General features: G+C 46.8%; 1 protein-coding gene across 1 annotated transcript in view; it reads left to right on the forward strand.

Moving 5' to 3' along the window:
• The window catches only part of PHF12 (PHD finger protein 12), a 39,475-nt gene that overhangs the window by 9,109 nt on the left and 6,076 nt on the right, over positions 1-24,290 (forward strand). The window contains 7 exon segments of the mRNA XM_005888200.3: positions 12,413-12,485; positions 15,066-15,459; positions 16,899-17,019; positions 18,224-18,356; positions 20,264-20,428; positions 22,961-23,119; positions 23,744-24,290. Of these exon segments, the coding sequence (XP_005888262.2) occupies positions 12,413-12,485; positions 15,066-15,459; positions 16,899-17,019; positions 18,224-18,356; positions 20,264-20,428; positions 22,961-23,119; positions 23,744-24,290 (1,592 nt within the window).

Raw genomic sequence — 24,290 nt, forward strand, 5'->3', positions numbered from 1 at the left:
AAGATCGGCTAGAGAAGAAAATGGCAACCCACTCCAGTATTCTCGCCTGGGAAGTCCCATGGACAGAGGAGCCTCGCGGGCTACAGTCCATGGGGTCGCAAAGAGTTGGACACGTCTGAACACAGCACAGCACAAAACAGGAGAGGATTCTGTGGGATTTGAATTTATCCATAGGCCAAAGACATCACTGTACCTCCAGGCCAGGCAGGAGTGGGGGTACCTCAGAATTGCTAGCAAGGTTAAATTCCAGGCAGCACCAATGATTTTACAGGTTTTTATCCAGCTGTGATCCTCAGAAGGATGCTGGGTATTTGTTTCCCTGTCTGCATTTGTGCAAAGAACAGAGCAGAAAAGCCAATGAAATGCATGGAACTTTGAGTGAGTTTAGAGAAGTCTCTGCATTACAAATTTGGGCAGTGTGGAGCTACTCCTGTTCTTTCTACCAGCCATGGGCTCGTGCGATGAGCTGGAAGCTTTTTAATTCCCATGTTCACTAACTGTCAAGAGTTCTGATTCCTGGTTTTAACGAAGCTCTGGAAACACTAGGGAGAAACTCTACGGTGAACTTTCTCCATGAACAATCAACTGTTATTGGTCAAAATACATTGTGAAAATTTTACTACGTGAATCTCATTAAATGTGTCTGAGCCTGTAATATTCCATAGTTCTGTACCTGGGTTGGCCATATTTAACTTTGCTTGACCTTGCTTACCATTTTTATGAAAGACCATCTTAAATGTAGGGAGAATTCTGTCACTAATTTTGACCTTTATTGATGCTGATATTGACATTGTTTTGCTCTATTATCTGTGTCTTGCTTTATTCCTCCTTGGTAGTCCTCTCAGTTTTGCCTGGCAGAGATGACACTTAGTCATCTAACTCAAGGTAATTCTGACACCTGACTCCATGATATCAGACATCTTTGACTTTGAGCTGCAGTTTGTGGCATTGAAGTAAGAAAAATGTCTGCTGGTTATTTAAGTCACAGGAAAGAACTCCTGTCCAGGGCCTGTATGCTTGCTGCATGCAGGCTTTCCCCAAGTCTTACCATTTGTGTGCACACTTTCAGGCCTTTAGGGTGATTGTTCTTTGGTGGGGGACCATGTGAGAGAACAGTGGGCAGAAAGGAAGAATCATGGCGCTGTCTCTGACAAGTGTGTTTAGCTCCTAAATAGGTCACCAGGGGTATAACTGGAAGGCTTCAGAAGCCCAAGTCAGCACTTAGCTGTGGCATCAAACCACGACAGCACAGTCTGACAGCATGCCCAGGAGATTACTTCAGCAGGGCAGGGCGGGGAGCTTTGAGGTTTCTAAGTGAACTTGGGGGAGGGGCGAGCGGCAGAGTCAAAGACGAGGGGAATAAGTCCTGTGCTGTTTTGGCCCAAATGGTAGCTTTATGCCTCCTCCTTCCTTTTTTTTTTTTAAAGAAGACCCTGTCAGAGGAGAGTAAATGAAGCAGAAATCCTTCTTGGGGAAGAGCAGCTGGGCCATGGGTAGAAACCTGCTCTCCACATTTAGCTGGATTCAAATAGTTGGTCTCCCTACATCTAAGGTGTTACACTGGTTTTCATTTTCCCAACCTTTATAGAATTTTAGGCCCAGTATTTGTAAGATGTGAACTGTTCCAGATTCCCTGAGCTGTGTTCACAAGGAGAGTGTGGCCTGGCTATTTCCTTACTCTTGGCCGTCCACTGAAATTTGACCACAAAACAGTACCCAGTACCTCGGAGACTTTTAGTCTTTGTTTTCCATACCTCGGAGACTTTTATGGAATACACAGTTAAAATTGTTCTACTTTCCCATGGAATGTTCCTTGAGACCATTAAAAAGTGACTGTTGAGGCCAGAATATCGACTCTTTTCTAAAACAAGTGGACTCCAGCATCCATCATTAGGTGAATGAATGAAGCCCATTTTTAAAATGTTTGCAGCCAGCTCATTTTCCATTGTGGAGAAGCCAGGATCGCAAGAACAGCCACGCCAGTGATAGATCAGGTCCTGTGGCACCGGGCTCGGCTGGTAGAGAAGTTAGCAGAGGCGAACCCCTGGTATAAGTGCCGGTGGTCTTCCCCGCCTCCTCCTTGCCCTGCACTACTTGTAATCCTCTTCTCCAGGTGTCCTTCACTGGGAGGACGGCCAATGAAGCTCTACATAGAAGGCAATAAAATTGGGGGGCACAGTCAGCTAGTTTGAAAGGATTATATGCCTGTGGAAGTGACGCAACTAGCTAAGTTTCTCAATGGGGCGTTTGTAGTGGCCTGGCACTGCACTGGCCTCCTTGTTAACACAGCCACTGAGGCTCTGCATGAAAAACCAGCAGTGCGTGTACTTTTTATGTACTTCGTGGCATTAGCTGTATTTGAGTCAGTAGCTGGGATAAAGGAGAGGAAGAAATAAGGTTCAGGGACCCCATGAACTTCTCTTCACTTTCATCTCTTCAGTATCCTTCAGTGTGACCATCTTTCCTGCCTTTGAAAGGTAGGCCATCCGTGAAGGGAAAAGCTAATGCCCACACAAGTGTCCAGGGGACGCTTACTATTTCTTCTGACATTTAAATTTCATTAAGTTTTGTTCCTTCAAAACACAGACCAGTAAATTGAGAAATGATTAATACAGCTTTTAATTTAAACAGATGTTTTTAAATTAAACTTGAACCGTCACCTCTTAGCTTTTCCAGGACAGAAACTGATTTCAGTTTATGAAAGGCTTGTTTCTTATGCGGGTAGATGCCTTTGTAGATCAAGATGGCTGCTGGGAGGCTGAGACACGGCTATGGTCCTGTCAGCGATCCCGTTTTGACTAGTACCGACACATTTCCTGAGCTGGCCAAGAGCAGCAGGGCCAGTCAGAGAGAAGAGGCCTGTTCTGAGCATGTATTGTCTTCAGCAGTCGGTCTTGCACAATGCCGTTAAATATAAATGCAGGATTTTTATCTGGTAGTGGACCTCACGTGGATGGATGAGACCCGTGAACTGTGAAATTAAAAATCAGAACCGCTCAGTGCTATTGTTTGCTGGCTGAACACCCCCGCCACCACCACCACCCCAAAAAGGGGAGGGGACATAGATGATGGGGAAGGGGGCTGCAGGCAGTGAAATCTTTCTTAGTCTGATATTTTATTTCAACTGAAATGACCATTTGTGGGGCTGGAGAGCTTCTGATTCTTGGAGAATGATGGGTTCTGACAGGAGGGACCCTAACCAGTTCATTTGACTGACCTCTTTTAGAAGAGAACCGAGTGGAAGGCTGTTGGTGTATTGTGTACAGAAAGGCTGTTCGAACAGTGTTCCTGTGTGTATTACATAGAATATTTTGACAGTCCAGGGAGAGAAAATGGAGTGTGTTCTTTTTTAAGTATTTCTTCATCCACCTGCTTCCTTTTGTCTTAAGACATACACCAAAGCTTTTAATTTGGTTAGGTGATATTTTCATGTCTCTCCGACTGCCTTTGGTTCAAGTTTTAAAATGTCAGTGTCACTTAGCTGAATGGACATTTGCAAGCCATACATCAGAAACAGCATATTAAAAAAAAAAAAGTCCAGAGCCCTATACCATTTTTATCTGCATGTTGTGATGCGAAAAAAGAGATCTCTGAAATAAAAGGCAGTCTTTCTGCTTCCTTGTCTCCCTTCACCTCTCCCCTCCTCCCTTTGTTCTCTCGATCCCCTCCCCCTCTCCCTTCCAGTTCTATATTGAAAATCTGCTTGTGCTGGATGGATAATTAGCGCAGAGCTATGGAGCAACAGGTCCCGCTGGTAGCGACTAAATCTGAAGTAAATGTTAATGTTGGGCAGGTTCACATGTATTAATAGGCGAAGGAGAGCAGTGAGGTTAGACTGGGATCAACCGCACTGGTATATGACTTGAAATAGATCCTCTTAATTAGAGAGCCAAGAACCATGACAACTACCAACATCTTCCACCTGCAGTGGTGAGCTGCTGCCTCATTAGTGAATGAAAGAGACATTCTAAATTAAAACCGGGCTTCTTCCATCCTTTAGCTGTAAGTTGGGATCATCTGGCTCTGGACTTTGAATCTTTGACCCAGCGCAGGCATTACAGTTAGCTGAGGGGTGTATGTCTGTGGTTTTCTCAATAGACCAATCTAGACACCCTCTTCAGCAACAGAGGCACATCATTTGATTTGTTGGTGGGAGTTCAGATGTTAGAGTCCTGCAGCAGAGGTTTAGGAGTGTTTGCTTGAAATAATTAATGTCTTTGACAAGCTTTTTTTTTTTTTTTTTTTTTAATTTTTGGCTGTGTTGGGTCTTCGTTGTTGCACGTGGACTTCCTCTAGTTGCAGTGCACAGGCTTCTCACTGTGGTAGCTTTTCTTGTTGCAGAGCCCGGGCTCCAGGCACGTGGGCTTCAGTAGTTGTCCACACAGGCTTACTTTTCCCAGACCAGGGATCAAACTGGTGTCCCCTGCATTGCATGGCAGATTCTTAACCACTGGACTGCCAGGGAAGCCCCTTTGACCAGTTTTTTAATTGGTTTGTGTGTAGATGTTACTGTTAACAGTTTATAGGCCCTCTCAGGCCTCACAGAGAGCTACTCTGTGAGATGCATATCCTTCAGTTGTACACTTTCTGAAGATTGAGAGCTCCATTGCTATGAAGTATTTTATAGCTTACAATGTCTTCAAGATCAGGTAGTGGTTAAAATAAATAGCAAGTTGAGGAGCGGTGAACAGTCACTCTCTGGCCAGTAATTGCTTTTAAACAAACGATCTGGAAGGAAACATCCATAGCTGTGAAGATGGGAAGATATTCTGTAAGAGCGCCACGCTCCCAGGACACCCTTCTGTCCTGGGGAGAAGGTGCCTGTCTTCTAGCACTGTGGGGCATATTCTTTGAAGCCAGAAAATAAAATAAAGATCCTTGGCCTGTTGTCTAAAGAGCTGCCAGTTTTCCAAGACAAGCCAGCTCACGTACAGAACACGACTTTTCTAGGGCTCACCTTTCTTCCCAGGACTTAGTTCTCAGAAGGAACCTAAACGTGGTTGGTGGACCACTGTATGCTTGGTGGACTTCAGTCTCTGTTCCCAGGGAAATGTCTCCACTCCCAGAACCTTCCTTTATCAGGTAGGTTGTCGCAATACCGAAATACACCTTCTTCTTCTAAGACTATAGTCTCGGGACTTCCCAGGCAGTCCAGTGGTTAAGACTCTGTGCTACTATCTCAGGGGGCATGAGTTCGATCCCTGGTCAGAAAACTAAGATCCCACATGATTCTGGGCATGGCCAAAACATAAAAAAATAGTCTTCTCATGAACACCTCAAGATCCTTAACTTCATCATCTCTAGAAGATCACTGGCTTAATTACCATTTGCTGAATAGCAGTTGTTGAGATATAGAAAGAATCAGGGAAGGGCCACTGTCACCTTCAGGTACCAAAAGACCAAACTTCTGAGGCTCTGGGTTGTCTGGGATCCATGAATAGTTGAGTCTTACATAGGTCTATATGCCAAGAAGCAGTTTGTAGTTGATTGTTCTTTTCACATTGCCTCTCGACTGTGATCCCTGAGAGCAAGGACCGTTTCTGAAATCTTGCCACTTAGTACATTGCTTAGCATAACGTGGGAGGGGGAGGTGTGGGTGGATGTGAGAGAGTTCAGTCATGTCCAACTCTTTGTGGCCCCGTGAACTGTATGTAGCCCACCAGGCTCCTCTGTCCATGGAATTTTCCAGGCAAGAATACCAGAGTGGGTTGTCATTTCCTCCTCCAGGGGATCTTCCCGACCCAGGGATGGAACATGTGTCTCTTGCGTCTCCTGCATTGGCAGGTGGATTCTTTATCACTGCACTGCCTGGGAAGCATAGTGTCCAGTAATACTTGAGTAGATGAATGACTCTGGTCTTCTCTGCCTAGAGGCTGAGCTTCTTGACGGGGTAGGTCATAACTGGTTTGCTTTGTGTCCTTCCTACAGCATGGTACCTCCAGGGTGGCATTGGTTAGGAAGCAGTGGAAACTCAGTAAATGAAGACTAATGGAGAGGGAAATGCTTGACCTTATGGTTGAGGAAGTTACCGTGATGGATATTCCATTGTGTTCCCCAGAAATAAGAGAACTCGCAAAGGTTCTTTAAAAACAGATTGGGCTCAAGATTTGGAAGAACCAGGAAGCTGATTTTGGTTCTCATTCTGCTGCTTTCTGACTCCATAGCTTTAGATTAATGAGTTTGGAGATACCTGTATGATGGGAGTAAGAATTTTCACAGTTTGATGGTGAAAATCAAATAAGAACATCTGTGAAAACACTTTGTGAACCGTAATACAGTAGATGTAAAATGAGATTATCACTCTGCTGTTTCTAAGCATAGTGATGAGGAAGCACATTGATGTCTTTACAAGCGGCACTGGCTGACGGTAGTGTTTTTATGGTTTTTACTGCTGAGCAGCAGAAACTTTGATAATTTCAGCATCCTGACTTTAACTTTTAATCATATTCTTCTGTAGAGGATGGCCTTCATCACCCTGTCTTCATTGATATACAGGATTGAGAGGGAGCTGGGATGGAACCATGTTCTTCTTGACAGGCATATTATGATTTAAAGACTTTGGCATGCATATAATTGTTTTGAAGTTGCATGCTTAACTTGTGAGAACACTGTTCTAATGAGGGAAGCAGCTTTAAGATGGGTGGATGAGGCAGGGGAGTCCTCAGGATGTGTGTGTGAGCAACCCCGAGGCTGCAGAATCTCCTTTCTCCCTGGAATCCTTTCTCTGTTGGCAGTGTTTCTGATACAGAGCAAAACCAGTCTGCTTGCAGAACAGCATCTTCAGAACTAGTTTCTAAGCTCATTCAGTTCAGTTCAGTTCAGTCGCTCAGTCGTGTCCAACTGTTTGCAACCCCATGAATCGCAGCACGCCAGGCCTCCCTGTCCATCACCAACTCCCGGAGTTCACTCAAACTCACGTCCATCGAGTCGGTGATGCCATCCAGCCATCTCATCCTCTGTCGTCCCCTTCTCCTCCTGCCCCCAATCCCTCCCAGCATCAGAGTCTTTTCCAATGAGTCAACTCTTCACATGAGGTGGCCAAAGTACTGGAGTTTCAGCTTTAGCATCATTCCTTCCAAAGAAATCCCAGGGCTGATCTCCTTTAGGATGGACTGGTTGGATCTCCTTGCAGTCCAAGGGACTCTCAAGAGTCTTCTCCAACACCAGAGTTCAAAAGCATCATTTCTTTGGCGCTCAGCTTTCTTCACAGTCCAACTCTCACATCCATACATGACTACTGGAAAAACCATGGCCTTGACTAGGTGGACCTTTGTTGGCAAAGTAATGTCTCTGCTTTTCAATATGCTGTCTAGGTTGGTCATAACTTTCCTTCCAAGGAGTAAGCATCTTTTAATTTCATGGCTGCAGTCACCATCCGCAGTGATTTTGGAGGCCAAAAAAATAAAGTCTTACACTGTTTCCACTGTTTCCCCATCTATTTGCCATGAAGTGATGGGACCAGATGCCATGATCTTCGTTTTCTGGATGTTGAGCTTTAAGCCAACTTTCTCACTCTCCACTTTCACTTTCATCAAGAGGCTTTTTAGTTCCTCTTCACTTTCTGCCATAAGGGTGGTGTCATCTGCATATCTGAGGTTATTGATATTTTTCCTGGCAGTCTTGATTCCAGCTTGTGCTTCTTCCAGCCCAGCGTTTCTCATGATGTAGTCTACATATAAGTTAAATAAGCATGGTGACAATATACAGCCTTAACGTACTCCTTTTCCTATTTAGAACCAGTCTGTTGTTCCATGTCCAGTTCTAAGTTGCTTCCTGACCTGCATATAGGTTTCTCAAGAGGCAGGTCAGGTGGTCTGGTATTCCCATCTCTTTCAGAATTTTCCACAGTTTATTGTGATCCACGCAGTCAAAGGCTTACCCTACTCCAATGGCAGCCTGTCTTTTGTTGACCCATTTCATGAATCTTTGTGTAGATGTCTGAGTTGAAAAACTGCCTTCTAAGGACTTCCCTGGCTGTCCAGTGGTTAAGACTCCACATTTCCAGTGCAGAGGGCACAGATTCGATCCCCGGTCAGGGAGCTAAAGATCCTACATGCCATGTGGCATGGCCCAAAAAAAAAAAAGCTTTTTATAAAAACTGCCTTCCAAATAGCTTGAAAGGAATTGCTCAAAGCAAAGAGGAAAGAATCATCATCATGAGAAAGCTTGGTGGGTGATTCCTGTTTTCCAGCCACGACTCTGATGGTCATTTTCGAGAAACATAGAACTTCCTTCCCTGTTCATCCCTTCTCAGAAATTACTGCCTTCTCTCGAGATACCATATTTTCAAATTTATTTCAAGATGCATATTCTGCCTCTAAGAAAGCAGCAAGGCCTCACTTTTTAAAATGTCTGTGTTCATCCTGGAGACAACACTCTGACTTTCCTGCACGACTCCCTGAACTTGCAGCCCTCATCCCACACTTCAGGGCAGACAAGAGGAGCCCATGGCCATAATCTAGGATTCTGAGAAATGTTCTTAAGCATGATATCTCTAAAAGTGATCCTTTAGAAGCCAACCAGGAGCTACTTTTGAGAGCTGCTTAGTATGGATTTTAAGCATTTTACCCCTGTGTTAAGAAAGATAAATTGTTTAAAGAGGATTTAAGTAGGGTGTTTCTGTATGAAGTTTAGGCTTGCAGGTATGGACTTTGATTCTGCTATCTTCTTATTTTGTGACAGAAAACATAAGTAATTTCACGTGTAATTTAACCACCAAAATAAGTCAACCACATTGCCTCATCTCATGACTTCGGCCAGGGGGCAGTTACATTCACTCTTAGAAGCCCATTCATTTTGTGCTCCCCTGTTCTTTAAAGCCTTATTGTGTACCTGCTGTGTGCCAGGCATTATGCAGAGTATGGAAATACAAAGGTAAATGAGGCAGAGAGCAGGATTCGGGTCCTTGAGAGTTCAGTGTATAGTGTGGCCCAGAAGTGCCATAGAGGATCGCGGGCTGTCAGAGGAGACTTCCTGGTGATGATGCCTGACTTGAGCTCCAGAAGATGAGGAGCTCACCAGATGAAGGACTGGAGGGAGGCTCAGCTTTTGTGGTTGTGGGTAGCAGCTCTGGCATGAGCAGAGACACAGGGTTGAGAAACAGTGTGGACTGTGTAGGGAGCCACCAGACTAATAGAGCTGGGGAAGGGGCAGATTCCTGGCCTGCAGTACTGAGGAGCTTGAACTTTATCCTTTTGGGGTGAGGGCGATATGGAAGGGCTTTTAATTAGGAGACTGACATGATCAGAATTGTGGCAGAATTATTTTGCCAGCGGGGTTAGACATAGATTGAGAAAGGCAGGAAGAGCAGCCGGGGGGGCATTCACATCTTGGTAAAAACATCTAAGCCACTGCCACCTTGCCTCACCCTTCCCTGCTACATGTTTGGTATAGGTTATCTTGATACAAAACACGAAGCCAGTAGGCAGATGAAAAGAAATGATGAAAAACAGAATCAGAAATGACAGCTCTTTCAGGGTTAATTTTAATATGACAGCTGCTGAAGCATAGCAGAGTCTGTAGGCCTTTGCAGATTACACACATGCATTTCATTAGTTTGGATATGGCCTGTGAGGAATATACTGGAGAGAACTAGGGGAGACTTTACCGGTGACAGTCGTGTGTGGTCCTCTAGGGCGTGCAGGCCTGTCCCAGTAGGCCAGCCTGCCTCCTGCTTTCTGCTTCCTGCCAAGGATCCTCCTGAGATTCCACCAGGGAGACTGAATAGGAAGCAGTGAGCTGTGAGGGCTTGCTGGACATCCTGACACGTGTGCCTAGGGCTCTGGGGATGTGTTGACAAAGCAGGAGCTAGGAAAATTTGTCAAGCTAAGTGCCATTTAGGTAGAAAGGGTAAAGTAGCCTAGCATTAAGGCCTAGGACTTAAGGAAGAGTCCTTATATATCCATAGCCTAAATACATATAATAATTTGTTTTTAGCATTTTTCATATATTATGAAAAAAAATGTCCTCCACACCATTCCAAGTTGGTGAATTCCAGGAACCAAATGTAGGAATTTCTTAAGCATAAATGTAACCTTATTCTATATAGCAGTTTTCAAACTTGGGTGTTGAGCAGAATCACCTGGAGAGCTGGTTAAACACACATCGCTGAGGCTGTCTCAGAATTTCTAATTCAGTAAGCCTGGAGTGAGGGCTCAGAATTTGTGTTTAATTTTTTAATTGAATTATAGTTAATTTACAATGTTGTGTTTCAAGTGTATGCAAAGTGATTCAGGTATACATACATACACACACAGAGGTTCTTTTTCATTATAGAGTATTGCAGGATACTGAGCATAGTTCCCGTCACCATACAGTAGATCCTTGCTGTTTACCTACTTTATATTTAGCAGTGTATGTATGTTAATCACAAATCTTAATTTACCTTCCCCCACCCTACTCTCCTCCACTGCTATCTCCTATGGTAACCAAAAATTTGCTTTCTATGTCTGCAAGTATTTTTTCTAAGTAAGTTATTTGTATCATTTTTTAGATTCCACATGTAAGTGATAAATGATGATTTGTCTTTCTCTGACTTGCTTCACTGAGCTGCAAGTGGTGGTTCACTCTTTTTACGGCTGAGTAATGTTCCACTGTATATGTGTACCGTATCTTCCTTACACATTCATCTGTCGATGAACATTTAGCTTGCTTCTATATCTTGGTTATGGTAGATAGCACTGCTGTGAACATTGGGGAGCATGTATCTTTTTGGACAGAATTTTTATTTGTAGTAAGTTCCCAGATGATGCTGATGCTGCTTGTCTGGAGACCACACTTTGGGGTCCACTGCTGTAGAGACATTATAAATGTGACCCTCCTAAGAATTTACTAAAGTTTCATATGATTCTTAGAAACCTTAATGGAAATCAGTGATCTGGAGAATCGGTAAGACCAGCCCTCCACAGCTATAATTTTGATTCAGTATTGACTTACTGAGTGACTACTGTTTATGCAGCCTCTCTATTGTAAAGATACAAAGAGGGAAGGAGATCCAGTCCTTGTCTTGATTCCTCTGATAAAAGAAGTAAGAGAATTGTCATACAAGGGAAGGCATAAGAAGGATGTTTTAGTAGTCTGGGAAGAGCACATGGAGGAGTTGTGTGCTCAGTTACCTATCACTGGTAACAAACTTCCCCAAAACTCAGTGGCTTAAAACAGACCCTAGTTATTATCACCCACAAATCTGCATGTTGACTAGGCTCAGCTGGGTGGTTTTTCTGTTCAGTTGTTATCTGGGACTGTGGTTATTTGGAGGCTCAGCTGAGTTGGCATGATCCAGGATGACTCAGTCATGTAGCAATAGTCGGTGCTGGCTGTTGACTTGGAGCTGATTGGAGTGCCTGAAGTCTCCTCTGTGTGACCTCTCAGCATGAGAGCAAGGCTCTGAGATGGAATATTCCAAGCGTGTAAAAATGGAATCTACAGGGCTCTTCAGACGCAGCCATGGAAGTTCCTACATTGTCACCTCTGCTGCATTCTGTTGGTCAGAACAAGTCACAAGAGAGAATGCCTCAGTGATCCAGTGGTTAGGACTCCACACTTTACTGTTGAGGGCATGGGTTCAATCCCTGCCCTAGTTGGGGAACTGGGATCCCGCAAGCTGTGAGGCGTGGTCAGAAAAAGACAGGCAATTCGAGAGGAAGGAAATGGACTACTTCTGGGTGGAAGGGTAGCAGAGAATTTGTAGCTGTCTTTCATCTACTGTAGGCTGATTGAGGCAGGCCCTACAGGGTGAATAGAGTTTCGATAGGCGCAGCTTTCAGGGGGAAGAATTTTAGAGGAAGAAATAGCAAGTCTTCAGTTTAACTAGGGGGGAAAGTTCCCAAAAGGGGCCTGGGAAGATGGAAGAGGACCCTGTGACAGACGGCTTTGAACAGCAGGTGGAATATCGTGGACTTCCACTGGCCAACTTTGAAAAGGCTGTGGAGAACCTCTCTCCCCGTGATTTTATTAGCATGGTGCAGAGTTTAGAAATGACTTGAATACTCCAGACCAGTTCATTATATCTTTCACTGTCAGTCCAGTGTTCGTAGCTCTGGGTTTGGCATCTCTTTCTAAGATGTGGGAAGGGACGCTCACTCCTTCAGTTCAGTTGCTCAGTCGTGTCCGACTCTTTGTGACCCTATGAATCGCAGCACGCCAGGCCTCCCTGTCCATCGCCAACTCCCAGAGTTCACTCAGACTCACGTCCATCGAGTCAGTGATGCCATCCAGCCATCTCATCCTCTGTCGTCCCCGCTCACTCCTTAGGTTACTGTAAATGGGGCCAAGTAAACATTTTGAAGGATAAGAGATGTATAACTGCAGAATACAAGTTGAGCACCATGTGGCTTTGCGTCAGACCTAGTTAGGCTTGTCGCCGCTGCAGTGGTGGGTTAGTCACTTAGTCTTGCCCTTGTCTTTCCCGCAGCAACCCTCCACTGAGTGAAGAGATGTTGCCTCCTGGGGAGTGGATGTGTCACCGGTGCACTGTTCGCCGAAAGGTAAGAATGCTGCTTTCGGAAGGCTTTGCTCCAAATGCCAGATCTAGACCACTGATAATGAGAGCTAAGGCGGCCTGGTCCTGAAGGCATTTTCGTCCCTTCTTCTTATCTCTTCCACCCCTGAATCACCCTCACACGCCCCATGATACTGTTTAGAATCCGGTAAGGCCTAAAATCCAAACATGGGCTGCTGAAATGGGCTGAAGAGCTGTGTTAATTTACTGAGACATGTTCACTCACTAGTGACAGGAGTGGTCTGATCTCCTTGTAGACCTCTTGATAACTGGCCTGAACATAGTGGCAGCTGTATCCATGGCGAAAGGGGCTGAAGAAGGCTGGCCCTGCAGCTTGATAGAAAAAGGATTCCCCTCACCTTGAGGCAAATAAGTCACTGGTCTCCAGAGGCTTGGCCAGGTGTGGGGGGTGGAGAACATTTTGAGCCACTTGGACCCCAGGTTGTCCAACCTCTCTTCAGCTTCCCTTCCCTCAGCTTTGATAATTCAGTACTGGCTTTGAGAACATAATTTTCTATGTTGAGAACTTCTGTGGGGTTCAAAAGCTAAATGCTCCCTTATCAGAAAAGGAAGTAAGTGTGCTTCCACCCAGATAGCGAGACCCAATCCTCAAATTACAGGCTGTGGATTAGAATTTGTGTGTGGATTGTAAACCATTCCCTGCCCTACCCCCGCACTAACCACACACCAAGCAACTGTCCTTTGTTGTGACATCACATCTTTTCCTGGCCCCTCAACATGATGTCACAATGAATGATGACTTCCTTTGTTGCAGAAACAGGATGAGATGATTCAGAGATTGTGGTTTATGTGTGTAACAGTTTTTAAGCTTTAAGAAGAAAGTTAACAATTAGGCGGACACTTTTTCAATGTGTGCATAGAGTTCCTATTAAAAAGTAAGCCAAGGCCAAGTCAGCCACCCTACCAGAGCAGTGGTTTGATTTCTCTTGATGTCCACAAAGCAGGTGTCCTCCAGCTTGTCCTGTTCCCAGGATCTCTGCCTGTGTGTCCCCAGCTAGATTAGAGTGGGGCTAGTTAGAAACATCTGTTAGCCAAGAGGCCATTCAGAAACTTGCCACTCAAAGAAATTGAACTGGACAGGGTTGGGAACTAATGTGGCAGAAGAGACAAAGCCAGGAAAAGGGGGTGAAGAAGAGGAGCTAACATTGTTTGGGCGCTCATCATAGCTGGCTGTTCTACACGTGTTTCATTAATCCATACAGCCCATAGGAGTGCAGGTGCTATTGTCTCCATTTTTAGAAGGAAGAAACTGAGGTTCACAAGTGTAGAACTTAACCAAGTACTCAAAAGGATTGACTGAACCAAGTTTTGAACCCAAAACTTTCTGACTCCAAACTCTATTACTTCTTCAACAATTTAAACAGAACCACTTGTGGGGGATTATACTATAGTATACCTTTTTCTGCATAGTGTGGTTTTCCCAAAATGCCACTCCCTGCTCTCAAGTGGACCTCTGTGTCTGCCCACGCCATGTCTGCCTTTTGCACCACCACCACCTCTCCGGCCCTCTGGCCTCCCTTAGTTACAGTGAAGGGGGTTGAAATGGCCTCCTGGGGACCTCACCGACCTCTCATGTTCAGGTCCCACTGAACTAGGAGGTCCCACTCCTAGTGGAGGCTAGATCTTCCCCCCATCTCAGAGCCATCCCTTTCATGTATCCAGAGCTCTTTGTCACAACCAAATCCCTGAGAGGAGGAGGAGAAAGGTTTTACACATAGAGGAATTCCTGCCCTCCAGCCGGAATCACCTAAGGTCATAAGGAATCAGTGGCAGAACTGGGACAAGATCCCAGGTCTCCTGGCTGGACCCCAGTGCTAAACCTTCACTCTGCTTGGACCCTTGGAGGAAAATGTATTGGCAGTCATTCAGTCCTACTCTGTGCACTTAGTCTTTTCCCTGTCCCCACCTTTCCATTCAAAAAGTGTCACTTTCAGAGTTCTGGTTAAACTGGAGACATGAAGCCACCATTCTTGGACACCATAACTGCTGGGTCACTGCTCCACACACCACCCTTCCACCTTGTAGTGTGGTTGCCTTGCAAGCCAGCACCCAACATCCCTGGATAGGGAGCTCGGCTTGCCTGTTTTACTTTTTATCTCTGCTTTTACAGACTTTTCTTTATTTTGAGCAAAGTTCTTAACAACCCTTCAGGACACTCCCAAGGCAAACTGCAGTGTTCTCTGTCCTGGACTCCCTGAGTTGTTCTCACTGTCCTCACTTAGTCTAAGTTTATTCTCACTGCTTTAACTTTTTAATCCCTTTACCCCCACCTTGTGTGGAGACACTGTGTATCATGTGATATGTGGTTTGTTTCTAACTTTGGTACTTTATGATTCCCTGCCCCAGTGGTTTTGCCAGCTGTAGTTTAGTTCAGCCATAGTTTGGTCAACTTTCACAGACCAGTGTTCCAAGTCCGCAGGTGGGTGAGTCTGTAATATTAAGAGACCCTCACGGTTGTGGTGAGCGGTCTTGCGGGACTCGTAGCATCCATCGCTTTCTGTTTTGTGATACTCTATGTGATGGGCCCGCCTGTTCACTTGCACAGAAACGAGAGCAGAAGAAGGAGCTGGGCCATGTCAATGGACTGGTGGACAAATCTGGCAAACGGACTACATCCCCCAGCAGTGACACTGACTTGTTGGACAGATCAGCTAGCAAAACTGAACTCAAGGCCATTGCCCATGCCCGGATCCTGGAAAGGAGAGCCAGCCGACCTGGCACGCCCACATCCAACGCCAGCACGGAGACCCCCACCTCTGAGCAGAATGACGTCGACGAGGACATCATTGATGTGGACGAGGAGCCAGTGGCCGCAGAGCCAGACTACGTGCAGCCCCAGCTGAGGCGGCCCTTTGAGCTGCTGATTGCTGCCGCCATGGAGCGGAACCCCACCCAGTTCCAGCTGCCCAATGAGCTGACGTGCACCACTGCACTGCCAGGTCAGCCAGACCGCCATATCCCCCCAGCCCGGCTTCCACAAGGCTGCCGTCCACCCAGGAGGCTGTGCAGCCTGGGGGTCGCTGTCCGTGCAGCCACTGTCTCAAGTTCCTGTTTTGGTTTGTGGAAGGATCTTTGAAGGCTCATATGCTTACTCAGTTTTCTAAATTCCACCCTTCCCAGTATCACTTTAAAGCAGGGAGGTGGGGGCGGGGGGCGGTGTGGAAAACATACACATAGTTCAAAACTCAAAAAATGTAAGAATTTCAATAAAACATTTCCCACCTGTCCCTGTCTGCCGTTGCCCAGTTTCCACCTTCCTTCCCCTCATAGATAACCACTCTTTGGTTCTTATGTATCTCTTAGAAGCCAATACAGATATGTTTATCATTTTCCCCTTAAATAGCATGCTTACATGCATCTTTCCATATTAATGTTGACATTCCTCAGTTTTCTTAATGGTTGCATAATAACACATTATATAAACTAATTTCTTATTAATGGATATCCTGGTTGTTCCTAATCTTTCGTTCAGTTCAGTTCAGTCGCTCAGTTGTGTCCGACTCTTTGCGACCCCATGAATCGTAGCACGCCAGGCCTCCCTGTCCATCACCAACTCCCGGAGTTCACTCAGACTCAACGTCCATCAAGTCAGTGATGCCATCCAGCCATCTCATCCTCTGTCGTCCCCTTGTCCTTCTGCCCCCAATCCTTCCCAGCATCAGATTCACAACAAATGGTGTTTCAACAAATAATTTTGTAAATATATCACTGTATACAAGTGAGTGTATGGAGGATAAATTACTAATATTAGAATTACTGAGTCAAAACTATGCAACTATGTACTTACAGTCTTGATGGATATTATAAATTGTCCTCCATTCCCTTTTTAAAAAAAAAAATTTTTTTTAATTAAGTCATGACTTCTCTTGGATACCAAAAAGCATCTAAATCTTATTTTCTTCTTCCCATAGAAAGTGAGATCGGCAGGCATAGGAAACCTGCTGGTCAGTAGGGTGCATACAGAATCGTAGCATTTCCGCTTTCTGTTAAAATGAAGTAAAATTACAGTCTTTTCCTCAGGCACCTCCACAGAATTTGTTGACCATTTGACCTGGGTCTTTGTGTTTCTTAACTTGCCAGGATCTAACCTAGGCTGCTGACCACTTGATGTTTGCAAAACACTGAGGATGTATTTCTGTCACACAACAAGGAACTCGTGATTATGGTTCTGACTTACGTCTCCCTTCTCCTCCTTTTTCATTCTTTTTCTCACTGGGAACCAGCCCGGGATAGGGAGGGCTCTCAGAAAGAGATCTGTGTCCAGGCCATGGCACATGGTTTTACTGAGATCCGTTCCTCTGACTTAGTCTTGTTTCCATACCCCAGACTAGGAACTCTGCCTCCAGAGAACGTTTAGCACCACCAATTTCTCTTCCAGGTTCCAGCAAGAGGAGAAGAAAGGAGGAAACCACAGGGAAAAACGTTAAGAAAACACAGCACGAGTTAGATCACAATGGTCTTGTTCCCTTACCGGTCAAAGTCTGCTTCACGTGTAACAGGTATTTTTCTTCCCTAGCAGAGGGCTCTCCCTCATATTCAGCAAGTGTTTTTTCTCTCATTTATCACCTCTTCCAAACCACATATGTTAAATAGAGGTAACCCATAATCTGATGGTATGAGTACAAAGAGACTGAGTGACTAATTGGCCAGAGCCTGGACTGTTCTAGGAAAGAAATCCTTGAACAGTCACGGTGCAGAAGTACCGTAAACCATGTTGATAGAGGCTTAAGCGAGAGGAGTTGGACTTAAAATGAAGCTTTGGGATATTTAGACTAACTAGCAGGAAGAACTCTGGCAGCCAAGACACACATCCCTGAGAAAGGCTAATAATTTTTGAAGCACTAAAGATGAATTTTAAAGTAGTACAAGTATCCATCCTAGCTGGCATGCCTCAGACTGGATGACTTCCAAAAGCCTCTAGGCTGCCCCAGTTGTAGCTTCCCCGGGACACTGGTTTCCTTCAAATAAGATCTCCGCAGTGACAGGAACCAGCTGCCTCAGTTACTGAAGCTGGACTTGGGTGTGTGAGAAAGGCAGGATAGCAAGAGAAAATAGCTCTCAATGAGAAATGTTCCACAGCTAAAGCTATAGGGAACAAGACAGGAGCCAGACCCACACTGCGGCTCCGCTGCAGCTTCAGGACTTCTGAAGTATCAGGACTGCTGGGGTATTGTAGGTACAATCATAACTGGTGTTTGCTTACATGCCCTCCCTCGAACTGCGCTTACATGAGTACATAGCAAAAGCATTTTCCCAGCACAGTGCTCTCTGGTTGTCAGTTTTGCTGAGTGCTTAATGTGGCAGAGAAATCTTTTCCTCTTGTAGTGTGAGACTCTGGAAAAGTTGTTAGTGATTTTTTTTTTCAACTGAGGTAATTGCTTTCTGTTACGGAGTAGAAAGATCAGAGCGGGTTGGCAGTCTTCCTCAGTAGGTACTGAGTGTTGATCATTTCTGCTCCGACAGCCACTTTAGCTCTACTCCAAATGAGCATTCACTTCTCTGCATTCGTCTTAGAAGAGTGATGAGAAGCCCAGTGGTGGCCCCCAGCTTCATCCATCTTCCTAATAGTGAATGGAACTGAAGTACTGGGGAGGAGAGTGTGGAAGAACACGGCTAGGATTAAGGAAGGGAAGCCGTCCCACAGGGCAGAGTTTGTGTGAATTCTCTAACCTTGCCTATTAATGGCCCACCTCTCTCTTGCAGGAGTTGTCGCGTGGCCCCTCTCATCCAGTGTGACTATTGCCCCCTCCTGTTCCACATGGACTGCCTCGAGCCCCCGCTCACTGCCATGCCCCTGGGCAGGTGGATGTGTCCGAATCACATCGAACATGTGGTGGTAAGCATGGCGGTGTCCGTCGGTCCTATGTGGGCACAGCCAGGGCGTGGACCCATTCAGTGGGAAGCATAGTACTGTCAGCCTTGTACCAGAGTTCACTCCAGTCTCTGAGACGCTGGTTCCTGCAGACCATCCTACCCACTTCTCATTGCTGTGACCTGCCTGCCTCGGCCGTGCGTTTTGCCTTTTCCCACAATGCCTTGTTTCGGTTGCACAGGCAGACTTAGGCCACTAGCTCTTGATTGTTCGTGAATAATTTCCTCTGTGATGAGTTAAGCAATTGGTGCTACAGCCCTCAAAAGGGAGTAGTTAGATCCAGCCTTATGCAAATCAATGCTCTTCTATATTTTCTTTTTCTTAATTTATTTTTAATTGGAAGATAATTGCTTTACAATGTTGTGATGGTTTCTGCTGTACAACAACATGAATCAGCCACAAGTCTCCCATATTTTCTTGTTTCTTGTTTTTAGAGGGAACAAACTAAGAAAGTTCTAAAATATTTATTCTCATAGCACTGGCAGGTAACTTCCCAGTAACTTTGGAGAATTGAAGAATTGACCCAGATAACTAACGGTATTCCAGACAGTCATTTATTGAGCACCTAACGTGTCCTACACACCACACGACGAGGCCCTTGCCCTTCTCTTCCTTTGTCAAAGCTGTGGAATGAATGAATGGTATGAGGTGCTGTTATCTTATCTCCCAGGAGACTTGGTTACATTTTCCAGACTGCTTCCCGGGGCCAGACTAGAACTGTAATTTCCTATCTCCCCTAGAGGGTTAGGACATCTCCTAATCAGCATGGTCCCTCAGAAGGTTGAATGAGAGAGGGCCTCAGGCGGAGCAGCTCCCTCATAAGAGCAGCCTCTCCAGGTTCAAAGGGTAATTGCATAAGGCATCACCATATCAAATGGTGATAACCATGGAATGACTGCTGGCCTTCTGCACGACCAGCGCTCTCCGCTCTGCGCTGAGAGGAACTTCAGTTACAGACTTGCTCATAAGGGAGAAAGGGCGTGCTTGGCCCTCTTCACTTCACTCATGCACCTCAGAAGGGTTATGCAGGAGGAAGCCTCTCTCCAAGGCTCAGTGTGAGTGTCTCGTTTTGCCTCCTGCTGAACCAGAAGAGAAACAGCCATGAGCAGACTACCCACATGTGAATCTGTAAGAGCAGCCTTTCAGCAGATGAGGAGTTATTAATTGGGTGATTGTTTATTAGCCACATAGGGGGTTTTCCTAATTTACTAATTAGGAAGCTGCCACATAGATCTTTTCTTTTAATTAAAGTATAGGGGACCAGACATAGAAAAGGAAAAGAGGCATAGTTGCTCCATGCCTTCTGGAGGCTACTGCACACTTTTTTTCTTCCCTCCCTTTGGCCTCTTGAGAGCAGGCCAAGGCTTTCTGCCTGCTGTAGAACAAGGCTCTGGTACCCAGGTGGGTTCACGAATGCTCCCTGGTGCCATAGAGGAGGAATAGGGCAGGATTCTGGTGTTGGTCTCACCTGTCAGCCAAGCTCCCACACGGGCAACAGTCCTGCTTCTGGTGGGAGAGAGGCCCTTGCTAGGAAAGGAGTCTGGCGCTCTCTAGGGCCAAGGCCTGCATCTGCTCTGAAACCTGTACACTGGGAAGAGGACTGTCAGAGGCTGAGTTTGGAAGGGCCCTTCCTGGCTGACTCCCCGTGTATTGTCCCCTTCGGGCCTCTCTAGGGAGTAGGAACTAAACTGGGCAGGGCCGAGGGAGCATCTCACCCACATCTCCTGGCCCTCTGACAGGAGTGTTGACATACCAGCTCCTGACAAAAGGAGCCTACTGGGCCGAGGGCTCCTTTTTTTTTTTAACATAAGATAGTTGGGAGGGTGATGCAGCTGAGCTTCACAGCAGGAATGTGTCTGCTCCGTCCCCAGCTGAACCAGAAGAACATGACGCTGAGCAATCGGTGCCAGGTGTTTGACCGCTTCCAGGACACCATTTCACAGCACGTCGTCAAAGTGGACTTCCTGAACCGAATCCACAAGAAGCACCCTCCCAACCGCCGCATGCTCCAGTCGGTCAAAAGAAGAAGCTTGAAGGTGAGTCACAGCCCGGCGCAGGCAGGATGGTGGTCTCTGCCTGCCTTCCTGGGTAGACAGGGTCGGGGTCCCAATTGCAGAGGGGAAGACTGAAGCTCAATGGCAAGTGACAAATGCCACCATCAATTTATGGTGGTCAGGAAACCCACAGGGGGGCCTTGAGACTCAGCCAGGTTTCTAGTTGTCTTGAGGATCAGCACTCTTCAGCCCCTCCCACCAAGCTTTTGGTGTGCTCTGCTGTTACCATCCCCCCTCCTGGCACTCATTCTGTTTCTGTTAGGTGGCCCCTTTCTCAGAGCTATCTGGTGAGGGGACGTGTTTAAGGGGGTGATTAAGCAGAAGCCCTTACAAAAAGTGAGGCACAATCCATTTTGGGGGGCTGCTGTTAATCTATCATCAATGCTCAAAAAAATTGTGGCTTTGGAATAATCAACATCTGTATGTGTCTGACAGCTGCTAACGTATGTCCACAGAGATGGACAGGAGTATTTCCTTTTTTGAAAAGCATTTGGTAGTCCTGAGGCTGTCTCTCCTAAACCGATCAGTCTCATTCATTTAACTTAGAGAACATCACACTATATACCCGTGTATATATTTTTCTCTTTTGAAATAATCCTACAGTCCCCTGTACCAAGGGAAATCAGCAGTTCTCAGATGTGGCCACTTGGTGGCAGCCACACTTAAAATTATCACTCCCACCACTTGTCACTTCCATTGGGTGTCAGCGCTAGCAAGATGTTGACTGTCGAAAATTGTGTAACAAACTCTTAACTGTAAACACTTATGCTTTGATGGGAACACCAGTTTTCCAAAATTAAATAAAGGTATTTGCAGTCAGGGGTACAGTGTGTTTACACATTGAAGATGGCACACATCAGACCTTACTTAGACATCTAAGAGTAAGTCTGGGCTGTGTGATTGACCGTGTGGATCTGAAAGAAAGCCTGGCTGCTGAAGTGAACAGGCCAGGGGGCCTTGATAGAATCCTGATGCCCCTCCCCCTTTGGAAATGTGTCCCTATTCTTGAGGAGAATCCAAGGGTATGAGTCGCCTGAAAAGCATTTTATTCTTAGTGTGAGAGGGAAATGAGGCCTGCAGCACCAGAGGACAGTGGCAGAGAACTGCTCCAGCTCTGTTCTGGAACTTTGCCTTCATCCTTGACATACAGCCGTGCAGGCAAAATCAGCCGAGACCTTCATATCTTTGTTGGGGGGTCCCTTTTTCTCAGGGGCAACCTTGGTCTAGCTACTGCCCCATTCCTGGATGCCCTCAGACAAGCCCACAGCACTGGCCACCACTGTTAACGCGCCAGCGCTCAGTTCTGTGTTCCGTGCCTTTCTCATCACTAGATTCACATCTGCCTGCCCATTCCGCAGGCACCTTTCTCTCGATCTGCCCAAGACCAAGAGTCTTTTGCCTCCAAATGTGCTCTTCCTCTTCTTATATTTCCTGGTTCAGTGAATGACTGAAATCTCTACCCAGTCCCTCAAACCAGAATTCAGCTCTTCTTCTCTTAATCTCCATAAGGACTTGGTCACCAAATCTGTTAGTTCTCACACATTTTCCAAGTCCACCTCCCCCACCTGTAGTTCCCCCTTCATCTGCCTGGAAGCTCCTCCTCAGCTTCAAGTCTCAACTGATAATACTGCCCTCCCATGAAATCCTCCCTAGTCCTGAGCTCCTGGCCCCCAGACGAAAGTAAGCACACTCTTTTTTTGTTGTTGTTGCAGCTCCTTAGACATTCTCTCTTCTAGGACCCGTTACATTATATTGTAATGTTTCTGGGCTCATCTCCCACTAGACTGAGCTCCTTGAGGGGCAAGGCTTAGATTTTGTTCATTTCTGGATCTCTAGGACTTGACGTAGTGCACAGACTCAGGAGATACTCAATAAATGTTGGCTGAATGTATGAATGACTCTTGGCTTGTGTGACTCTTTCATTCACACGTGTTGTGATTCAGAGTGTGTTGTCCATCTTTTTGCAGCAGAGAGGCCTTTAATTGTCTCATGAGTCATGAGTGAATGGATGAAGACATCTGACATTGATTGAGTGCTTATCACCAGACAGGCCTCACACTGAGCATTTCCGAAGTGAAGATGGCCTTATTTAACTTTTTGTTTCTCAGATACTGCTCACTCACCTCCCAGCCTAGGTGCTGATCAGTAAGAGCCTAGAGTACCACTCTAAAGCCCTGTCCAGTGTCTCTCTTACCCTTTTTAGGCCAAAACAGAAGGCAGCATACAAGAAGGCCTGGTTTCTGCAGGTCTTGGACCTTGATGAAGAAGAGTAGGAGACATGGCTGCTTTTTCTAGTTCTGTGCCTGCTCAGGCTCGCGCATGTGTGTGTGTGTCAGAGTCACAGAGACGGGGATGCAGAGCAGCAGCCACCCACTGTGCGTCCTTGTCCGGATCCCAGAGTGGACGGTCTCCCCTCAGGCATCGGCACCACAGACAGACGCGCGGCCAGGGCAGAGCCCCCAGGTGTGTGGGCACTGTCACCCTCTCCTTGCTCCCTCTCTCTGTCCTGAACAGGTTCCCGATGCCATCAAATCTCAGTACCAGTTCCCACCCCCTCTCATTGCACCCGCGGCCATTCGGGACGGGGAGCTGATCTGCAATGGGATCCCTGAGGAATCACAGACGCACCTTGTGAACTCTGAGCACTTAGCCACCCAGGCAGAGCAGCAAGAGGTGAGTGAAGGCAGGCTGGGATTCCACACCCCATCTTCCTTCCACCTCGCCGCGGCTGTTGCTGGAAGTCACTCTCATCCCCATCTTCTGCCCCCCCCACCCTCCCCCACCCTGAGCCCCTACCCCAACTGCCACCGCCCTGCCCCCTGAGTTGACCGTTCCAGAGAGACCCTCTGGCTCAGATCCTGAGGCAAGTAAGAGAACTACAGAGTCATCTGGTCTGCTTCTCTCCACCAGTCCCCAGGGTGCTGCGAGACGGGCACGTCCGTCTTGCAGAAAGACATGAGTAGACCTAGAGAAGTTAGGTGGCATTGCTGGACACACAGCAGGAGCTTGGGTCCTTGCTGGAGATTGGTGACGAGGTGAGCCTTAGGGGCAGAGTCAGAACGGGAACCCCCAACCCTGCTGACCAGGGTGTTGCCTGCCGAGTGTGTACCGACAAGCCTTGCTTGGGAATGGAGATGGAATCCTCTCAGGAGTCAAGCACACCCTCTCTGGGCATTCGCGATGGGACCTCGGAAACAGTGCTTGTCGGCTCTGCTGTAGCCCTGGCCGCTGTGGCAGGAAGGACCAGCGCCTCCCAGGCCTCTCACCCTCCTCTCCTCTCCTCTCCTTCCGTTGCAGTGGCTCTGTAGTGTTGTTGCGCTCCAGTGCAGCATATTGAAACATTTATCTGCTAAGCAGATGCCTTCGCATTGGGACTCTGAACAGACAGAGAAGGCTGATATTAAGCCTGTTATTGTGACTGACAGCTCAATCACCACCTCCCTGCAAACAGCTGACAAGGCACCTCCACCATCCCACTACCCCTTGTCCTGCCCCTCAGGGCTTAGCACCCAGAATTCCCTGAGCTGCTCTCCACCCCACCAACCCCCCACCCTAGAGGACATCAGCTGCAGCTCTTGTGCGGAAAAATCCAAGAAAGCCCCCTGTGGGACTGCCAACGGGCCGGTGAACACAGAGGTGAAAGCCAATGGCCCACACCTCTACAGCAGCCCCACTGATTCCACGGACCCCCGGCGACTTCCAGGCGCCAACACCCCCCTACCCGGCCTCTCACACCGGCAAGGCTGGCCCCGGCCCCTCACGCCACCAGCGGCTGGGGGGCTTCAGAACCACACCGTCGGCATCATTGTGAAGACAGAGAATGCCACTGGCCCCAGCTCTTGCC

The sequence above is a fragment of the Bos mutus genome, chromosome 19 (genome assembly GCF_027580195.1).
Source record: "Bos mutus isolate GX-2022 chromosome 19, NWIPB_WYAK_1.1, whole genome shotgun sequence".
NCBI classification, from domain to species: Eukaryota; Metazoa; Chordata; class Mammalia; order Artiodactyla; family Bovidae; genus Bos; species Bos mutus.